At 39.1% G+C, this 14,177-nt stretch overlaps 1 protein-coding gene across 1 annotated transcript in view; it reads left to right on the forward strand.

Moving 5' to 3' along the window:
* Positions 1–1,832: 1,832 nt before the first annotated feature.
* TOPAZ1 (testis and ovary specific PAZ domain containing 1) overlaps positions 1,833–14,177 on the forward strand; it is a 56,251-nt gene continuing 43,906 nt past the window's right edge. Inside the window, 4 exon segments of the mRNA XM_036267211.1 lie at positions 1,833–2,056; positions 2,058–2,173; positions 2,592–5,031; positions 14,078–14,139. Coding sequence (XP_036123104.1) covers positions 1,833–2,056; positions 2,058–2,173; positions 2,592–5,031; positions 14,078–14,139 — 2,842 coding nt within the window.

Consider the following 14,177-nt stretch of genomic DNA (forward strand, 5'->3'; position numbering starts at 1 on the left):
AAACAAAAAAAGTTTCTAGATCCTTTACACTTGCTTTAACTAAGTTTTTTAAATTGAATTTGTTGTAGTGATACTGGTTAATAAAATTCTACAATATATCAGCTCTATCTTGTATTGTTTACCAACCCAAGTCCTCTTCCATCACCATTTATTTCCCTTTTTCCCTCTTCTACCTCCCCCTACACAACCTTTAATAAAAGCTCCTAAGGATACTCTATTTAAACTGCTTTTCCAAACTGCACTACTCTCTCTGCATCATACCACCATCCTTTAATAACATATTTTGTGTTCAAAATCAACAAGTTCCTCTTGAAACACACAAAAGGCAGAGGCTAACAGAAGGTATCTGCCCTGAGGGAGACACAAGACAGCAGTTAAAGGCAGTGTGTTAGCAGGTAAGCACAACACCTGACCCCTCCAAGTGGAGGGAGAAAGGTAGCAGAAAAGCTTCCTTGAGGGGTGATCATTGCAGTGAATCTCGAAGGGGAGAATATATAGTTCACCAGGCAGATAAACAAAGAATTTCCAGGACTATCATGTGGAGAGGCAAAGGCATGACAGCATATGAAATCTGGAGCACTCTAGCAGTAATCCACGGTGGTTTATGGGCAGGGTATGTGTGGTGTTAAAAGATAGCCCCCCCCCCCCAAATAAATAAAATCATAACATATACCTGTACAAATGAACATGTGTTAAAGATTTGATTTCTCTTATCAGGCAGATTTTATAAGCACCGGTCCAAAGGTTAAGTCCAACGAACAGACGCATTTATAACTCAGGAATACTGAAATGAGTATGCAAATGGATGCAAAGCTGGCTTCCCCCACAGTGGGAGCGGGAAGTCCACCGGACTTCCACAGGACAACACGTGCGTGTCTGTAGGCCTCTGTTTTGCATTGCTACCGCTTACGCCTTACACAGTTGTAAGGCAGGTCCCATGGAATCAGAATCCGATACCGCGGAAGGGTGACTCCCATGCTAGTTTCCCACTGCAGCCCAGCTTTTCCCTACAGTGGTAGTAAAGCAAAACGAAATCCTCAGGAACCGAAGAGCCGTAAGAAGCACACTAACGAGCTTGGACTTCGTTAGTTTCGGTGTCTGAGCAAAGGAGGTGCTTGGGGGTCAAGCTGGGAAAGCCAGGATCTCCTTTCCCTGGCCGGGCAGGGTCTGGCAGCAGGTGGGAGCGTCACCGAACCAGCCCCGGGCGAGGCCTAAGAACCACTTCGGAGGCTGCCGGGCAGCCAGCCTGAGAGCCGGGCCAGGGTGATGGCAGAGGGGAGCGTGTCGGACAGGCACAGGGCGTAGAATCACGCGGCCTACGGCGGAAGCGGGGCTTGAAGCGGGAAGCGGGGTGTCTGGTGGCTCCCAGTTCCGGCTGCGGCAGCTGGGCGGAAGTGGTGCCCCATCGGCACAGCGGGGCCTGCGGGAAGACGCTGGTGCCTCACAGCCGGAGTCTGGGCGACTACCGGGAGGGCGGATGGAAAGGGACCCCCGAGACGGGGTGGGGCTGACAGTGGTCTGCGTGAGCAGCCAGGCGTCAAGGCAGGAGGGGCGCCCGCGTGGTTCCCAAAGGCTCGGGCCTAGCGGAAGGCGCCACAGTGACCGCCTCAGAGCACTGACTGCCAGGAGGCTGACAGGGCGCCACGGCTCTTCCGCACGTTGTGCCCCGCGCGCCTGCCCGGACCGGGCCTCGCTGCCCACTTCCGCTTCCGGTTGGTCCTATGGGTTGGGCGACGAGGAGCAGGGAGACGGGCATCCGGTGCCTGACGGCGGGAGCAACCTTCGCGAAGCCGGCAGCTTCCTCAGCGGGCAGGGCGGGCGGCGGGGGACGGATGCGGCGGCCACCGGCCTCGGGCCGCACCACGTCCTGCGGGCGTGAAGGCGATGCTCGGGGCCTGAGGAAGCGAGGCCGGCGGCCAGAGCCCGGCGAGACGGGGGGCTGCGGCCCTGAAGCCCGGGCGCCTGAGGAGGGCAGGCGAAAGAGGAGAGTGGTGGCCCGGGCGTCTGAGAGGGAAGAGGTGGAAAGTGACAAGTCAGGTGAGGCGTTGGGGGCAGGTGGTCGGTAGGAAGTGGGGCCCAGAGGGTGGAGGGCTGGTAGACCCGTAGCACCTGGGGGACCCGCAGGCCTTAGAAGCAGAGCGAGGGGCGGGGCTCCCCTTGCAATCGGAAGACAGTCAGAAAGCACCCAGGGGTCACTCCTTTTAGAGCCTTTGCACCTCAGCCCGGTCCATTTTTGTTCTGCTGCTCATGTTTAACGTGAGTCAGCGTGGGCTTTCCTGATGACCAGGAGAGAGGTAGAAAACAGTTCTCCTCAGCGCTGTTTGCCCAGTCAGGACCTCTTGGTCAAAATTCCTATAAAAGGAATTCATTCCTGTTAGTGATCCATTTTGTGAAATGACCATGATGCTGGAGTTTATTCAGCTGTCTTAGAATTTATACAGTTTTGTGTGTGGTTCCTTAACAGAAATTGGGGAAATAAAAATGGATGGCATCCCTTTTTATTTTTATTTTTTCCCCTTTTAATTTTAAGTGGTATTGCTTTTCCTCCTTCGTATAAAATCTTTTCTGGTATGTTTTGTCGTTTTGATCAGCCAAGGAAAAAAGAAAAGTTACTGGAGTCTCGAGTGATGATACACAGCCAGGGACTGACCTGGTAAGAAAGGAATCATTAACCAGTTCGGAATCTTTCCAAACAGTGGAGTGCAGTGAATTTCAAAGTACGGCTTTCTTGCAGTCTTTGGGTAAGGAAGTTTTAGTGGACAGTATTAAAAGAAGACTTCGAATTAAAACTCTTGGAAGTTTAGAAAGCCCGTCTTTCAAAGTAACTGAAAATAAAGCTACAGAAAATATAAAGGTTGAATTCCAAGATGAACTGTATGAGAATACTCCAAAATATTCTTGTAACAACTTGTCACCTGGAGTAGAAAATAATTCTATTTTAAAATTACATGATTGCAGTTGTTTTCCCCATTCCAAGGATTGTAATGATGAAAATAACCTTACGTATAAACCTGATGGTGGATGTATGCATGTATCGGAAAATCCCTCAGATTCAAAGAAAGAAAGCCTTAGGAGCCATTCAGATAAGAGTAACACAAATAATATTCCTCAGCTTTCAAACACTGAAGAAAACTTAATAGGAGTAAATAAATTATTGCTTGAAGAAACTGACTTATACCAAAGTAAAAATAATGGCTTGCTTCCCTGCCTTCAAAATGAAAGAAATAAATACTCAGTAGAGGAGATCAGTGTTGGGAGAAAACCCAGGAAAAGGACGAAGGTGTCTGGAAAAGGAGATGAAATGGTTATCAAGATGAACTTCTCTAACATGCATAAGTCTGAGTTGCTGTTACAAGAAAACCAAACAGGTGCCGAAGGTAAAGAAGCAGAAACTTCAAAAGTTTTGAGAAAAGTAAACCATAATACACACTCTCCAATGGATCATTTATCACATCTTCCAGAAACAGTAGGAAAAAAGACAAGTCCTAAGAATCATGTAAATACTATGTTTCAGAAAACCCTTGAGCCACTTTTGAAAGAAGAAACAAACAATGCTTCAGAGCCTTTAGGATATGAAAGCATGGAGCCAGAAGAATGTTTTAAGTCAGTGAAAAGCTCAGTAGTGAAATCACCTACTGGTTGCCATCCTATTGAAAAGAGATTTCGGGAAGACTTAAGAAATGAGGCTGAAGAATCAAAGTTCAGCTGTCACAGAACAATACCAATGACTGGTAAAAGAACTTGGCCTTGTTATTCATGTGCTAGAATATCTGTCCAGTGGTGGAAAAAGCCTTCTTTGCAGAAATCAGATTACTCTCCTCCTGGGTCTGGGGAAAGTTTTAGGCAAGATGATTTTCTTAAACACCAAATAAACCAAACTCACTTAACTGATTCTAAGTTATCATTACAAAGTTCCATAAAAGAAGCAAACCGTGGCTCTTCAAATAAAGAAAAATTGGATTCTAATGTAAATTGTTTGTCTTCAGTCTCTGATGTAGTCTCTGCTGTAGAACCTACTTTAACGGTTATAAAGGAACCTGTAATTGATGAGAAGATGAAGTCTGAGGAACCAAGCAGAGGTGGGTCAGAGGTAGATTCTAATACAACTGAAGATACTCAGTTAACTAATGTGACTCAAAACTTAATAGGAAGTAAAAAAAAAGATAGAGGGACTTTAACAAAACTTAATTTGACAGTGGCTTCCCAGCAGAGCCAGGAAGCAAATAACTCTACAGGCAAAATTATTCACCGAAAAGCATGTATTGCTAAGCCAACACTTGTGGTTCCAGACTTAGTTAAAATAATGAACACGGGACGGCTGACTAATTTTAAAATTCCTTTACTTAAGAATAAAACAGAAAAAAGAAAAGAAATAAATGCTAAGTCATCAGAGAGAGAAGCATATAGTCCCTTAGAGCTTCTTGACAGCATATCTGGAGCAGAGGTAAGACAAAATAGGAGTACAGAAAACATCACAGTAACTTCAGGACCTCAGTCTTTGAACATACAAACTAGTGTCACTCCAGTGCAAGCTAGTTCTGACTCGTACTGCAATAAGAATTTCTGTAGTATTTCCTCAAGTTTTTTAAAGCAAGGTACTAATAAACCGCCTAACTACATCTCTGAACCAGGTAATAGTGTTTCTAATAAGAAAGCTGTTTCTCTCACAGTTAAAAATAATACTTTTCTTTGTGATCCTGGGTGTATAGAGAAAAGTCCTACCTTCTGCTCTGATGAACAAGGAACATTCAAACAAATTTCCTCTGAAGTTAGTGGTAGAAAAACAACTAAGAACTTTTCAGACATTAAAATTATTCCAGATATTCTTAAAGCATATGAAGATGATGTCCTCTTAATTGACGTAATTCAAGATGACCCAGACCTCTTTGGAATCTCCAATGAAGGGGAGCTCTCATTTACTTCAGAGGCCCCCATGATAAGTCAGGAGCCCAATGTTGCTGAAGAGCATCAATCGGCAGACTCCAAGCACATGGAACTTCCTGAAAACAAAGAACCAAGCGATAACTTGAGGTATGCATGTTCAAGTATGCCTTTTGGTATACGTTATTGGGGGTTTCAACGGCACTTTCTGCTCTTAGTTGTCACTGATTTATTCAGTGATTATTGAAGCGCCATTTTTAACCCCGTTATTAAATATAATATAGCATATATTATTGCTGAGACATGGAAATGTCATTATACTGACCTTATAGTTGAAATAAAACAATTATATGTATGTTGGAAATTATAATGGAGCAGATTGTCCAAAATTTAAATGGTAGTTTAGTAAATGGCTTTTTAAATTACTGAGATTGCTTCTTTCAAAGTCAATTAAATTTATTTCCTCATGTTAATTGTCAATATGCAGATATACTTTTATTTCAGCCAATTAAGACCTGTACTGTATGTTTTAATCCATTTTCTGGAACTTCTTTATTAGATAAAAAAAAAATCGTGTTTGAGGGAACAGAAGTCTTGGAAAAGTTTATTTGATGTAATTAGGACTTAAAAGTAGAATCAGAAATTAAACTAATTTTCAGAAGAAAAGAAAATTTTTTGTGGTTTGAGGTTATAGATTTAAATGATTTAGCCCCAAATGAGAATGAGTTTGCCTGTTGCAACTTTAAATGGAGTCAGGTAGTAACCTTCATGCTCTGGAACTTGAGCTATTCTGGGTTGGCCCAAATATTCTTTAATAGTATCATATTTTACTAAACATTTATAATTCTTCAAGCTCTAATTTATTTTTGTATGTTACAATATTTGAATATTGTAATGTTCTGTGGACAAACTCAAAAGGAAACATGAAAATTCTTTCCACTAAGATTCAGTGATACATGACTTAAATTTCTCTGGTATTTATAAATTTTAGTTACTTTTGTAATGCCGTATTCTTCTTGATGTTCTTAGTGTTACAAGAACTTGTAATTTATCACCACATAAAGTACTTTCTGTGTGTCAGATGGAGGACTAAGAGCTTTATCAATGATCTATTTTTAATAATGTAATGAAGTAGGATGTTACCTACTCATTTTGAAGATGGAAAAAAATGAAGATGACAAGTTGTTACTTGCCCAAGGTCACACTGCTAGTAACAGAATCTGGATTTGAATTTAGGCCTATTTTACTTTAAAATTAGTGGTTAGGAGCTTGACCATTATAGTCTCACCTAGGTTTTTTAATCTTCTTGCCAACTAATAGCTATGTGATCTTTTAGGCAGATTATTTTACTTTATCTGTAAAAAGGGAAGGTACTTGCCTCAGGGTTATGAGGGTTAAATCAAAGGATGAATGAGAAAGGTGAGTAGTAAGGGCTCAAAAAAAGGTAGTGAAGATGATTTGAACTCTTATATACCATCCTTCTTTTGAGGAATACAAAGGGAAATCAGAGCAAATCCTGCATTTAAGAGCAAACATCTCTGTTAACTAACAAGATCACAACAATGAGCTACAGCCAAAGGGAGAAATGTCATGAATTGGGCAGGAAGTTTGTTTTTTATTCCTTTATTGTTGTTTTAGAATAATGGTTGATTTTTTAAAAATGATATAAAATTCATTACATTAAAGTGTAAAACAAAGGGAATCCCACCACCCCAAATAACAAATTAATTGCTAACAATTTGTACGTGTCATTCCAGACATCTATCTAGACATATACCTGGATATAATTTTAAAACAATTGGATCATGCTATTGTTTAGTAAAAACATTTAATTTTATTTACACTTAACTGGTGGAGGGAAGACTGAAATGAAACTAAAGGAATTGCTAAATCAAAATATTTCTTTACTACAAGAAATTAATTCCTAAAAAGCTCTCTCAAGATAGTAAAAATGTTTATAAGTTTATGAGTTTTGTTATGACTTTTAAAAATTGTGTTCTAATTTCAGACAGCAGCATTTGCTTTCCTGATATGAAAAATAAGCATATCAATACACGTTTTTCTCCCAATATTGTCCCCCATGTTTTTGTTTAAAGTTTTTGCTTTCTGTTGGTAAGCTGTGTGCCAATTACATTGTCTTCAATAATCAGTGAGTTCCTAAGGACTCTTACAGATCTAAAAGTATTTAAATTGATTTGGTTCTTACCACCAATCCCTTGTATTTTCCTCTAATCTTGACTATTTTGATTTCTGAGTTGGCAGGAGTTCAGAGCAATTTTTTTTTTTTTTTCAAGAAGGGTTCATAATTGCTTTGTTCCCTAGGATCTTGGGTATATAAAATGACTGTCTAAGAGCAAATTGGGTATAAAACTCCTAGTTTATATTTTTTCTACTCAACTGTGTAGTCATTCTTCCCTGCTTTCTAGTTGTGTTGTAGTGGAAAAGTCTGAGGCCAAACTGATTCTCTTAAGTGATAATTACATAGTGAGTCATTGAGATTTTAAGAATCTGCCAAATAATGTGAATTACTATAATGCTAGGATGGTGGTGGGGAACTAATATGTTTGGAACAAAAATATATAAACTGAGGTACCAAGAATACTAGTAGCTTAGAAAAGAAAAATGAAAGGGCATCTTGGAAAAGCCAAAATTTGTACTGACCCTTGAAGTTTGGATTGATTTAGATTAACAAAGAGGATGAAGGAAAAAAGGTGTGGGAAGAGAAATAATGAAGAAAATGTGGGCCAAAAAGTAAAGATAGAAATGAATATAGTTGTGTGGGAGAGTAATGAAGTATTTCCTGACTTTTTCAGATAGAGGTAGCCCTTCTCTATTCCCATAGCATGTTTTGCTAACTCACTTATGGCATTGATTTCATCATAGTAATTTTACATCTCTCTCACCTGCTAAACCATTGGACTTCTTGAGGGTGAGAAATATTCATGTCTCGTATACTTTTGTAAGCCTAGTCCCTCATACATCGAAGGATAGGAGAGAATTAAGATTTCAATTCCTACTATATTGTAGGCTATTTCTTAAGTATTTAGATATATGTAAATAGAGACTGAATTCTTTTTTTCTAAAGCAAATAGATGTTGAAGAATAGTGAGAAGTAAAATGTTATATGTAGGGTGATGCCAGATTAAGAAAGTTTGAAAGTTAGGCATCAAAATTTGAACTCAGTACAGAACTGATGCTGATGATTGGTGAGGATAACGTATACCACCTTTGCAACTTGGACTTACATCCATAATGAATCATTGTACCTTCTAGAGCTGGTAAAAAATAAACACAGACTTCTATTGGGGAAATACCTAGCACCAGTGCACAGAAAATAAAAGCCTGTCCCTTTTACTCAGATATTTGACTTCCATTAGTCCCATGCCTAGCATGGATCTGTCATGGGCAAATAACATCATCTGAAATAACCAACCCGACTTGCTTTCTCAAAATCTGATTTAACCTCAGTTTGGTTCCCCAAGAGATTGGCCTATAGTAGAGCACTCTAATCACAAGTTTTACCATACCAAATGAAAAAAAAAAAAAAGTTTTCCACCCAAAAAGGCGATTCTTTCTCTCCCCCATGGAGTATTTGGACTCCTAAGCCTGCCTTTCAAGAAACTTACTTTGCTACATTCTCTCTTTTCACTGAATTTCTGAGGCACTCTAACTATAGTACAAAATTTTACATTTAGTTGTAAGAACTGATGTTTAGTGTCTATCCTGTGCTAGATACATTACTTACATATTTTTTTTTTCACTTAATGGGACAATTCTGAGGTTGAAACTGACCCTATCTTTAAAATGGAGTCAAAGTGATTAACTTTCCAAAGGATACACAACTAGTATCAGAACAGAGATCTTGAACCCAGGGCAACCTGCTCCAAAGTTTGTCTCCCCTACCCAAAACAGCATGCTTGAAAGAGTGGCATTTTGGTTCCTGCTATGGCATTAATTCAATTACTCTGTGGCTTGCTACAGTATATTATTTTTCTTTTGATCCCTTTTCTCATCTTTTACTCCTCTTTAAAGTAGCTGGTGGGACAATATAAAGAAACATTCTGATTTTTTTACTTTTTTCTCTTTTGGGCCATATAAACCGTTGTTTCTTGACTTTACTGGAATAAATGGTATTGTACTTGATGGAGTAATTATAATATCAGGAGATCTAGCACCTCACAACATGACATCAGGCTAGGGAACCTCCAGCCCAATGAATTGAATACTGTAATATTTCTCTTCTTTGGCCACTGCTGTCTATAGAATAATTGCCCCAATAAATGTGTGGTAGTCCAAATACAAATGAACATTGAACGTGAGTGCAAATAAATGAACATTGACCACAGTCAGCTAGTTGGTATCCCAAAAAGAAGCAATAACATTCTGAACTTTTCTTGGGCAATAGTTTCACAACTTGCTCTGCTAGTAATTATTCTCAAGCAATCATCTTGAAACCTTTTTGTCAATCACCCATAGTAAAGGTATATTTTACTTTACAATCCAGTGCATACTTATGAATATGTGAAATAATAAAACAGTATTTTCCTTACTACAAGTGATGTATCATATTTTGTACTGCAGTCTGTTTTATTTTTTAAAATCCTGGTTGGAACCCATTAATTTTCAACACCCCCTTGAAAAATTCTGTTAGAAGATAAACTTGATGTAATCTGTGTACTTCTTCAGAAGCTTTTCTTGTTCTCTCCTTTTTGCTCAAATCTTCTTTTGCTTTTCTGTACTTCTGTAGCCTCAACCACCCACGTCTGTTTATTTCTCTTTTGTTCTTTCTACCCTTTGTTTCCCTTTTCACTCCATCAAGGCAGTACTGTAACTTTCCACTCTGCAAATGCAAAACTGTACAATGTTTATGTGGATTACAATTTTGCTTACTTTATTTTTTTTTTAATTTAGATGAATTTAACCTCTTGTGTCTCTCAAATTTGAAACAAAACTAAATTGCTTGTAAAAGAGTGGCATGTGCAGTTTTACTTTCCTTGTAAATTAGTTATTCATAGTAAAAAGTTTCTCACACTTATAAATTATAGCAGCAATATGAAAATACAATATTAATACTTTGAAATTAAAACAGTATACTTGCTCTACCTATTTGTTTTTTATTTTGTTTTTGTCAGGAGTAACATCCTCTATGTCTGAAGCTAATACCTATTATGAATGTAACTTTCAGAATAATTAGAAACCACAGAAACATCCCTCACTTCTGTTGAATCACTTAATCCTATTCATGCTATTACCTTATTATCTCCCAATTTTCCTTCCTCTCAATTTTCACTGCTGGTATCTTATTCATCTTTCCCTTAGATTATTGTAATGAGATCCTGGTTAATCTTCCTGAACTCTCTTAGTATATCCTCTCCATGATGTTACTATAAAATAGAAATTGATTTGTCAATTATTGCTTACAATGCTTCACTGGCTTTCAGCCACTTGAGGATAGAGTCTAAATTGCTTGGCGTGGTTCTTTAAGGCTCTTTAGTAGATCAGCATCCATTTTCTCTTTGGCAACTGTTTTTTGGGAGGCATAAGAGGGGGAATGAAAGGCTAATAAAAGATAAGCACAGCAAGAAGCTCACTGTTTCCATAATATGTCATGTACTTGAATGTTTTTGCATGTGTTTCTTTATCTGGAAGTCCCTTTCTTTTCACTCAGTTATCCTTCAAATCACATCTGAGATATTCTTCTAGGGATTTATTCCAATTGTTCTCTTGGCACATATTTCAGTATATTATGTCTGCTTGTATGTAAGCCTCTTCCTATACTGGGTGTTCCTAGACAGGAGAAGAGGCATCTTCATTTGGGCCTCCCTCCTGTCTGGCCAGGAGGATGTTAAGTTCTGAGTGTATGGAGAGTAACTAGACATACATGGGCCTTGTTCTCACAGTGCTTTTAGGCTGTCAAGGGAGGTAAATAAGTACAACAAAAATGCAAGATACTAAAAATATTCTGGTCCAAGTGACATTTAAGATGAACACTAGAGGATAAGTAGGAATTTGCCAGTAGGTAAAGAAAAATGAGTACAATTTGTCGTAGGACAAATAGTCTTTATGAAGGCCCACAGGGAAGAGCATGTCACAACTGAAAAACAGAAATAAGGTCCCATGGCTTAGTGTTCAAATGACAAAAAATGAAGCTACAGAATGCAGAAATTTCATGAAGGGCTTTACAAATAGGATGACCATAGAATTTATCATCTGAATTGTAAAACTTTTGAGATGGAAATTGGGAAGTATTAATAATTAATAATTAATAATTAATATGCCAGGATAACAGGCATAGACCATCCTAGATAAACTGGAATTCACAGTGAGTTTGAACTTTAACCTAAGCGCATGTAGGTATTCACTGAAGGACTTGTAAGTAGTGAGAAAATTTAATTAGATTTACATTTAAAAAATCGTATCTCTATTATGAGTAATAAATTGGCAGGGAGCTATTATAATATTTAGATTAAAAGGACATGGTGTCCTGGCTGGTTTGGCTCAGCGATTAGAGCACTGGCCCTTGGACTGAGGGGTCAAGGGTTTGATTCCTGGTCAACGGCATGTACCTGGGTTGCAGGTTCAATCCTCCGCCTGGGTCAGGGTCATGTGGGAGGCAACCAGTCAATGTGTCTCTCTCACATAAGTGTTTCTCTCTCCTTTGCACCTTTCCACTCTTATCTAAAAATCAGTGGAGCACTGGCTGGTTTGGCTCAGCAGTTAGAGCATCGGCCCATGAACCAAAGAGTCGTGGGTTCAGTTCTGGTCAAGGGCACATACCTCAGTTGCAGTTCAGTCCCTGGCCCTGGTGGGGTTGTGCAGGAGGCAACCAATTTATGCGTCTCTCTTACATCAGTGTTTCTTTCTCACCCCCCCCCCCCCATCTTTCACACTCTCTGAAAATAAATGGGAAAACATCCTTGGCTGAGGATTTAAAAATACATAAATAAAATTAAAAATTAATGGAAAAATATTATTGAGTGAGGATTTAAAAAAAAAAAAAAAAAAAGGATGGGCTCAGCTGGTGTGGCTCAGTGGACTGAACATTGTCCCATGGACTGAGAGGTCCCAGTTCAATTCCCAGTCAGGGCATATGCCCAGATTGTGGGCTTGATCCCCAGTAGGGGGCGTGCAGGAGGCAGCCATTTGATGTTTCTCTCTCACATTGATGTTTCTATCTCTCCCTCTCTCTCTAAAAACATCAAAACATTTTTTTTAAAAGGAAAGGTGACCCAAGCCAGGTAGCTCAGTTGTATCAATCCCATACACCCAAGATTTCAGGTTCGATCCCTGGTCAGGGCACATACAAGAATCTACCAAGGAATGAATGCATAAATAAGTAGAACAACAAATCGGTGTTTCTTTCTCTCGATTTCTGTCCTTTCTCTCTCTCTCTAAAAATCAGTCAATAAGCCCTGGCCGGTTTGGCTCAGCGGTTAGAGCGTCTGCCTGCGGTACGGAGAGGCCTGGGTTCGGTTCCCCCTAAGGGCATGTACCTCGGTTGCAGTTTGTCCCCGGCCCTGGTTGGTCGTGCGGGTGGCAGCCACTCGATGTGTCCCTTTCACATCAATGTTTCTCTCTCTCTCTCTCTCTTCCTCTTTCTCCCTCCCACTCTGTCTGTACAAAAAATGTAAAAATGTCCTCGGATGAGAATTAAAAATAAATAAATAAATAAAATAAATAAAAATCAGTCAATAAAATAAAAAGGACATGGTGATTTCAGACAGAAGTGGGTGTGGATTTGAGAGAGCATTAGGAAGTATAGATTGATCAATTACATGGGGTGAGGCCAGAGATGGAAGTTAGGGATAATAACCTGGTTTCTCTCATTTTAAAGAAGGGCATTACAGCCCTGGCTGGTTTTGCTCAGCAGTTACAGCATCTGTCTGCAGTCCAGAGAGATCCGGGTTTGGTTCCCACTAAGGGCATGTACTTCGGTTGCAGTTTGTCCCCGGCCCTGGTTGGGGTCATGCGGGAGGCAGCCACTCGATGTGTCCCTTTCTCATTCATGTTTCTTGCTCTCTCTTCCTCCCACTCTATCTGAACAAAAAATGAAAACATGTCCTCAGGTGAGGATAAAAGAAATAAAAAAAGGCACTACAGATCTTTGATGCAAAGGGACAGGATTGGGGAGAAGTGCTGATTATGAGATCAAATTAAAACATACTGAGTTGGAGAGACCTTTGAAATAATGGAAATATTCTAGTAGATGTAAGTCTGAAGAGGTATGAATTGGGAAAGGAGATTTGCATGTATATATGTATATATATGTCTTCTGTTTTTATTTTCCCGTTCCTTAAACTGTATACTTCTGACTACTTCTAGGGTTTATGTTGTGGGAAAATACTTCATGTTTTCCAAAATGTTTTGTTCAGTTTCCCTTTTTCTTGGCTATTTAGGATAAGTTTAATAAAACCCATTAATTAAATTAATAAATGGTGGGATTTTGAGTGTTCATTATATTTTATTATGTGTACTTTTATATATTTTTGTCTAAATTTTACAAAATGGAATAGTGTTTGGCCATTTGTTTGCAAGTAGCTTCTATAGATGTGGTTTTCATTTGTTGGAACCTATGCTATTGGCTTTAAGAAAATTTTATCTCATTTAACCCTTACATAACCTTGTGGGTGAGGTGGTATCCTCATTTTACAGAATGATTAGACCCAAAGAAGTTAAATAATTTTGCAACAGTTAACACAGAAAGTGACAACAGTATTTAAACTCAGATTAGTCTAACTCTGATCACAGCTTTGACTTTGGGACCATATGTTGCTTTCAGAGACCACAAAAAAAAAAAAAAAAAGGAAAAAAAAACTCAGACTGTTCTCAAACCATCTTCCTTTTACATTGTCAAGAAGACATACACATACCTGAGAGTAGAAGTTAAACATTATCTTGTATTGGTGTAATACTTGAAAAAAAAATTTAAGTGCTTGGTATATGTCATCAGGTTCTCTCTGAGTAACAAAGTTTGAATGGCAGCATCCCTAACAATTGAAGCATGTGGAAATGAAGAATCAAATGAGGAATCTACTTGAGTGTACTGGGTTCTGAGTCTCAGTGTAGTTTTCTGTCCTTGGAGGACCTGAACTAATGTTCACTAGCTGCTAAAGCTAGTATTATATAATGTTTAGAGAACTAGATAGCTCTGCATAGAATATGTTATAATGTTTAAGCTCTGTTTGCTTTATAATAGAGAACTTCCTGTATTGGATCCTGGATTGATGAAGTCAGAGATCTCTACTTGCTTGCCAGCAGGTAAAATTTCAGAATATGCAGTATCGAAATATCTTTTC

Source organism: Molossus molossus, unplaced genomic scaffold (genome assembly GCF_014108415.1).
Source record: "Molossus molossus isolate mMolMol1 unplaced genomic scaffold, mMolMol1.p scaffold_m16_p_18, whole genome shotgun sequence".
In the NCBI taxonomy this organism is placed as follows: Eukaryota; Metazoa; Chordata; class Mammalia; order Chiroptera; family Molossidae; genus Molossus; species Molossus molossus.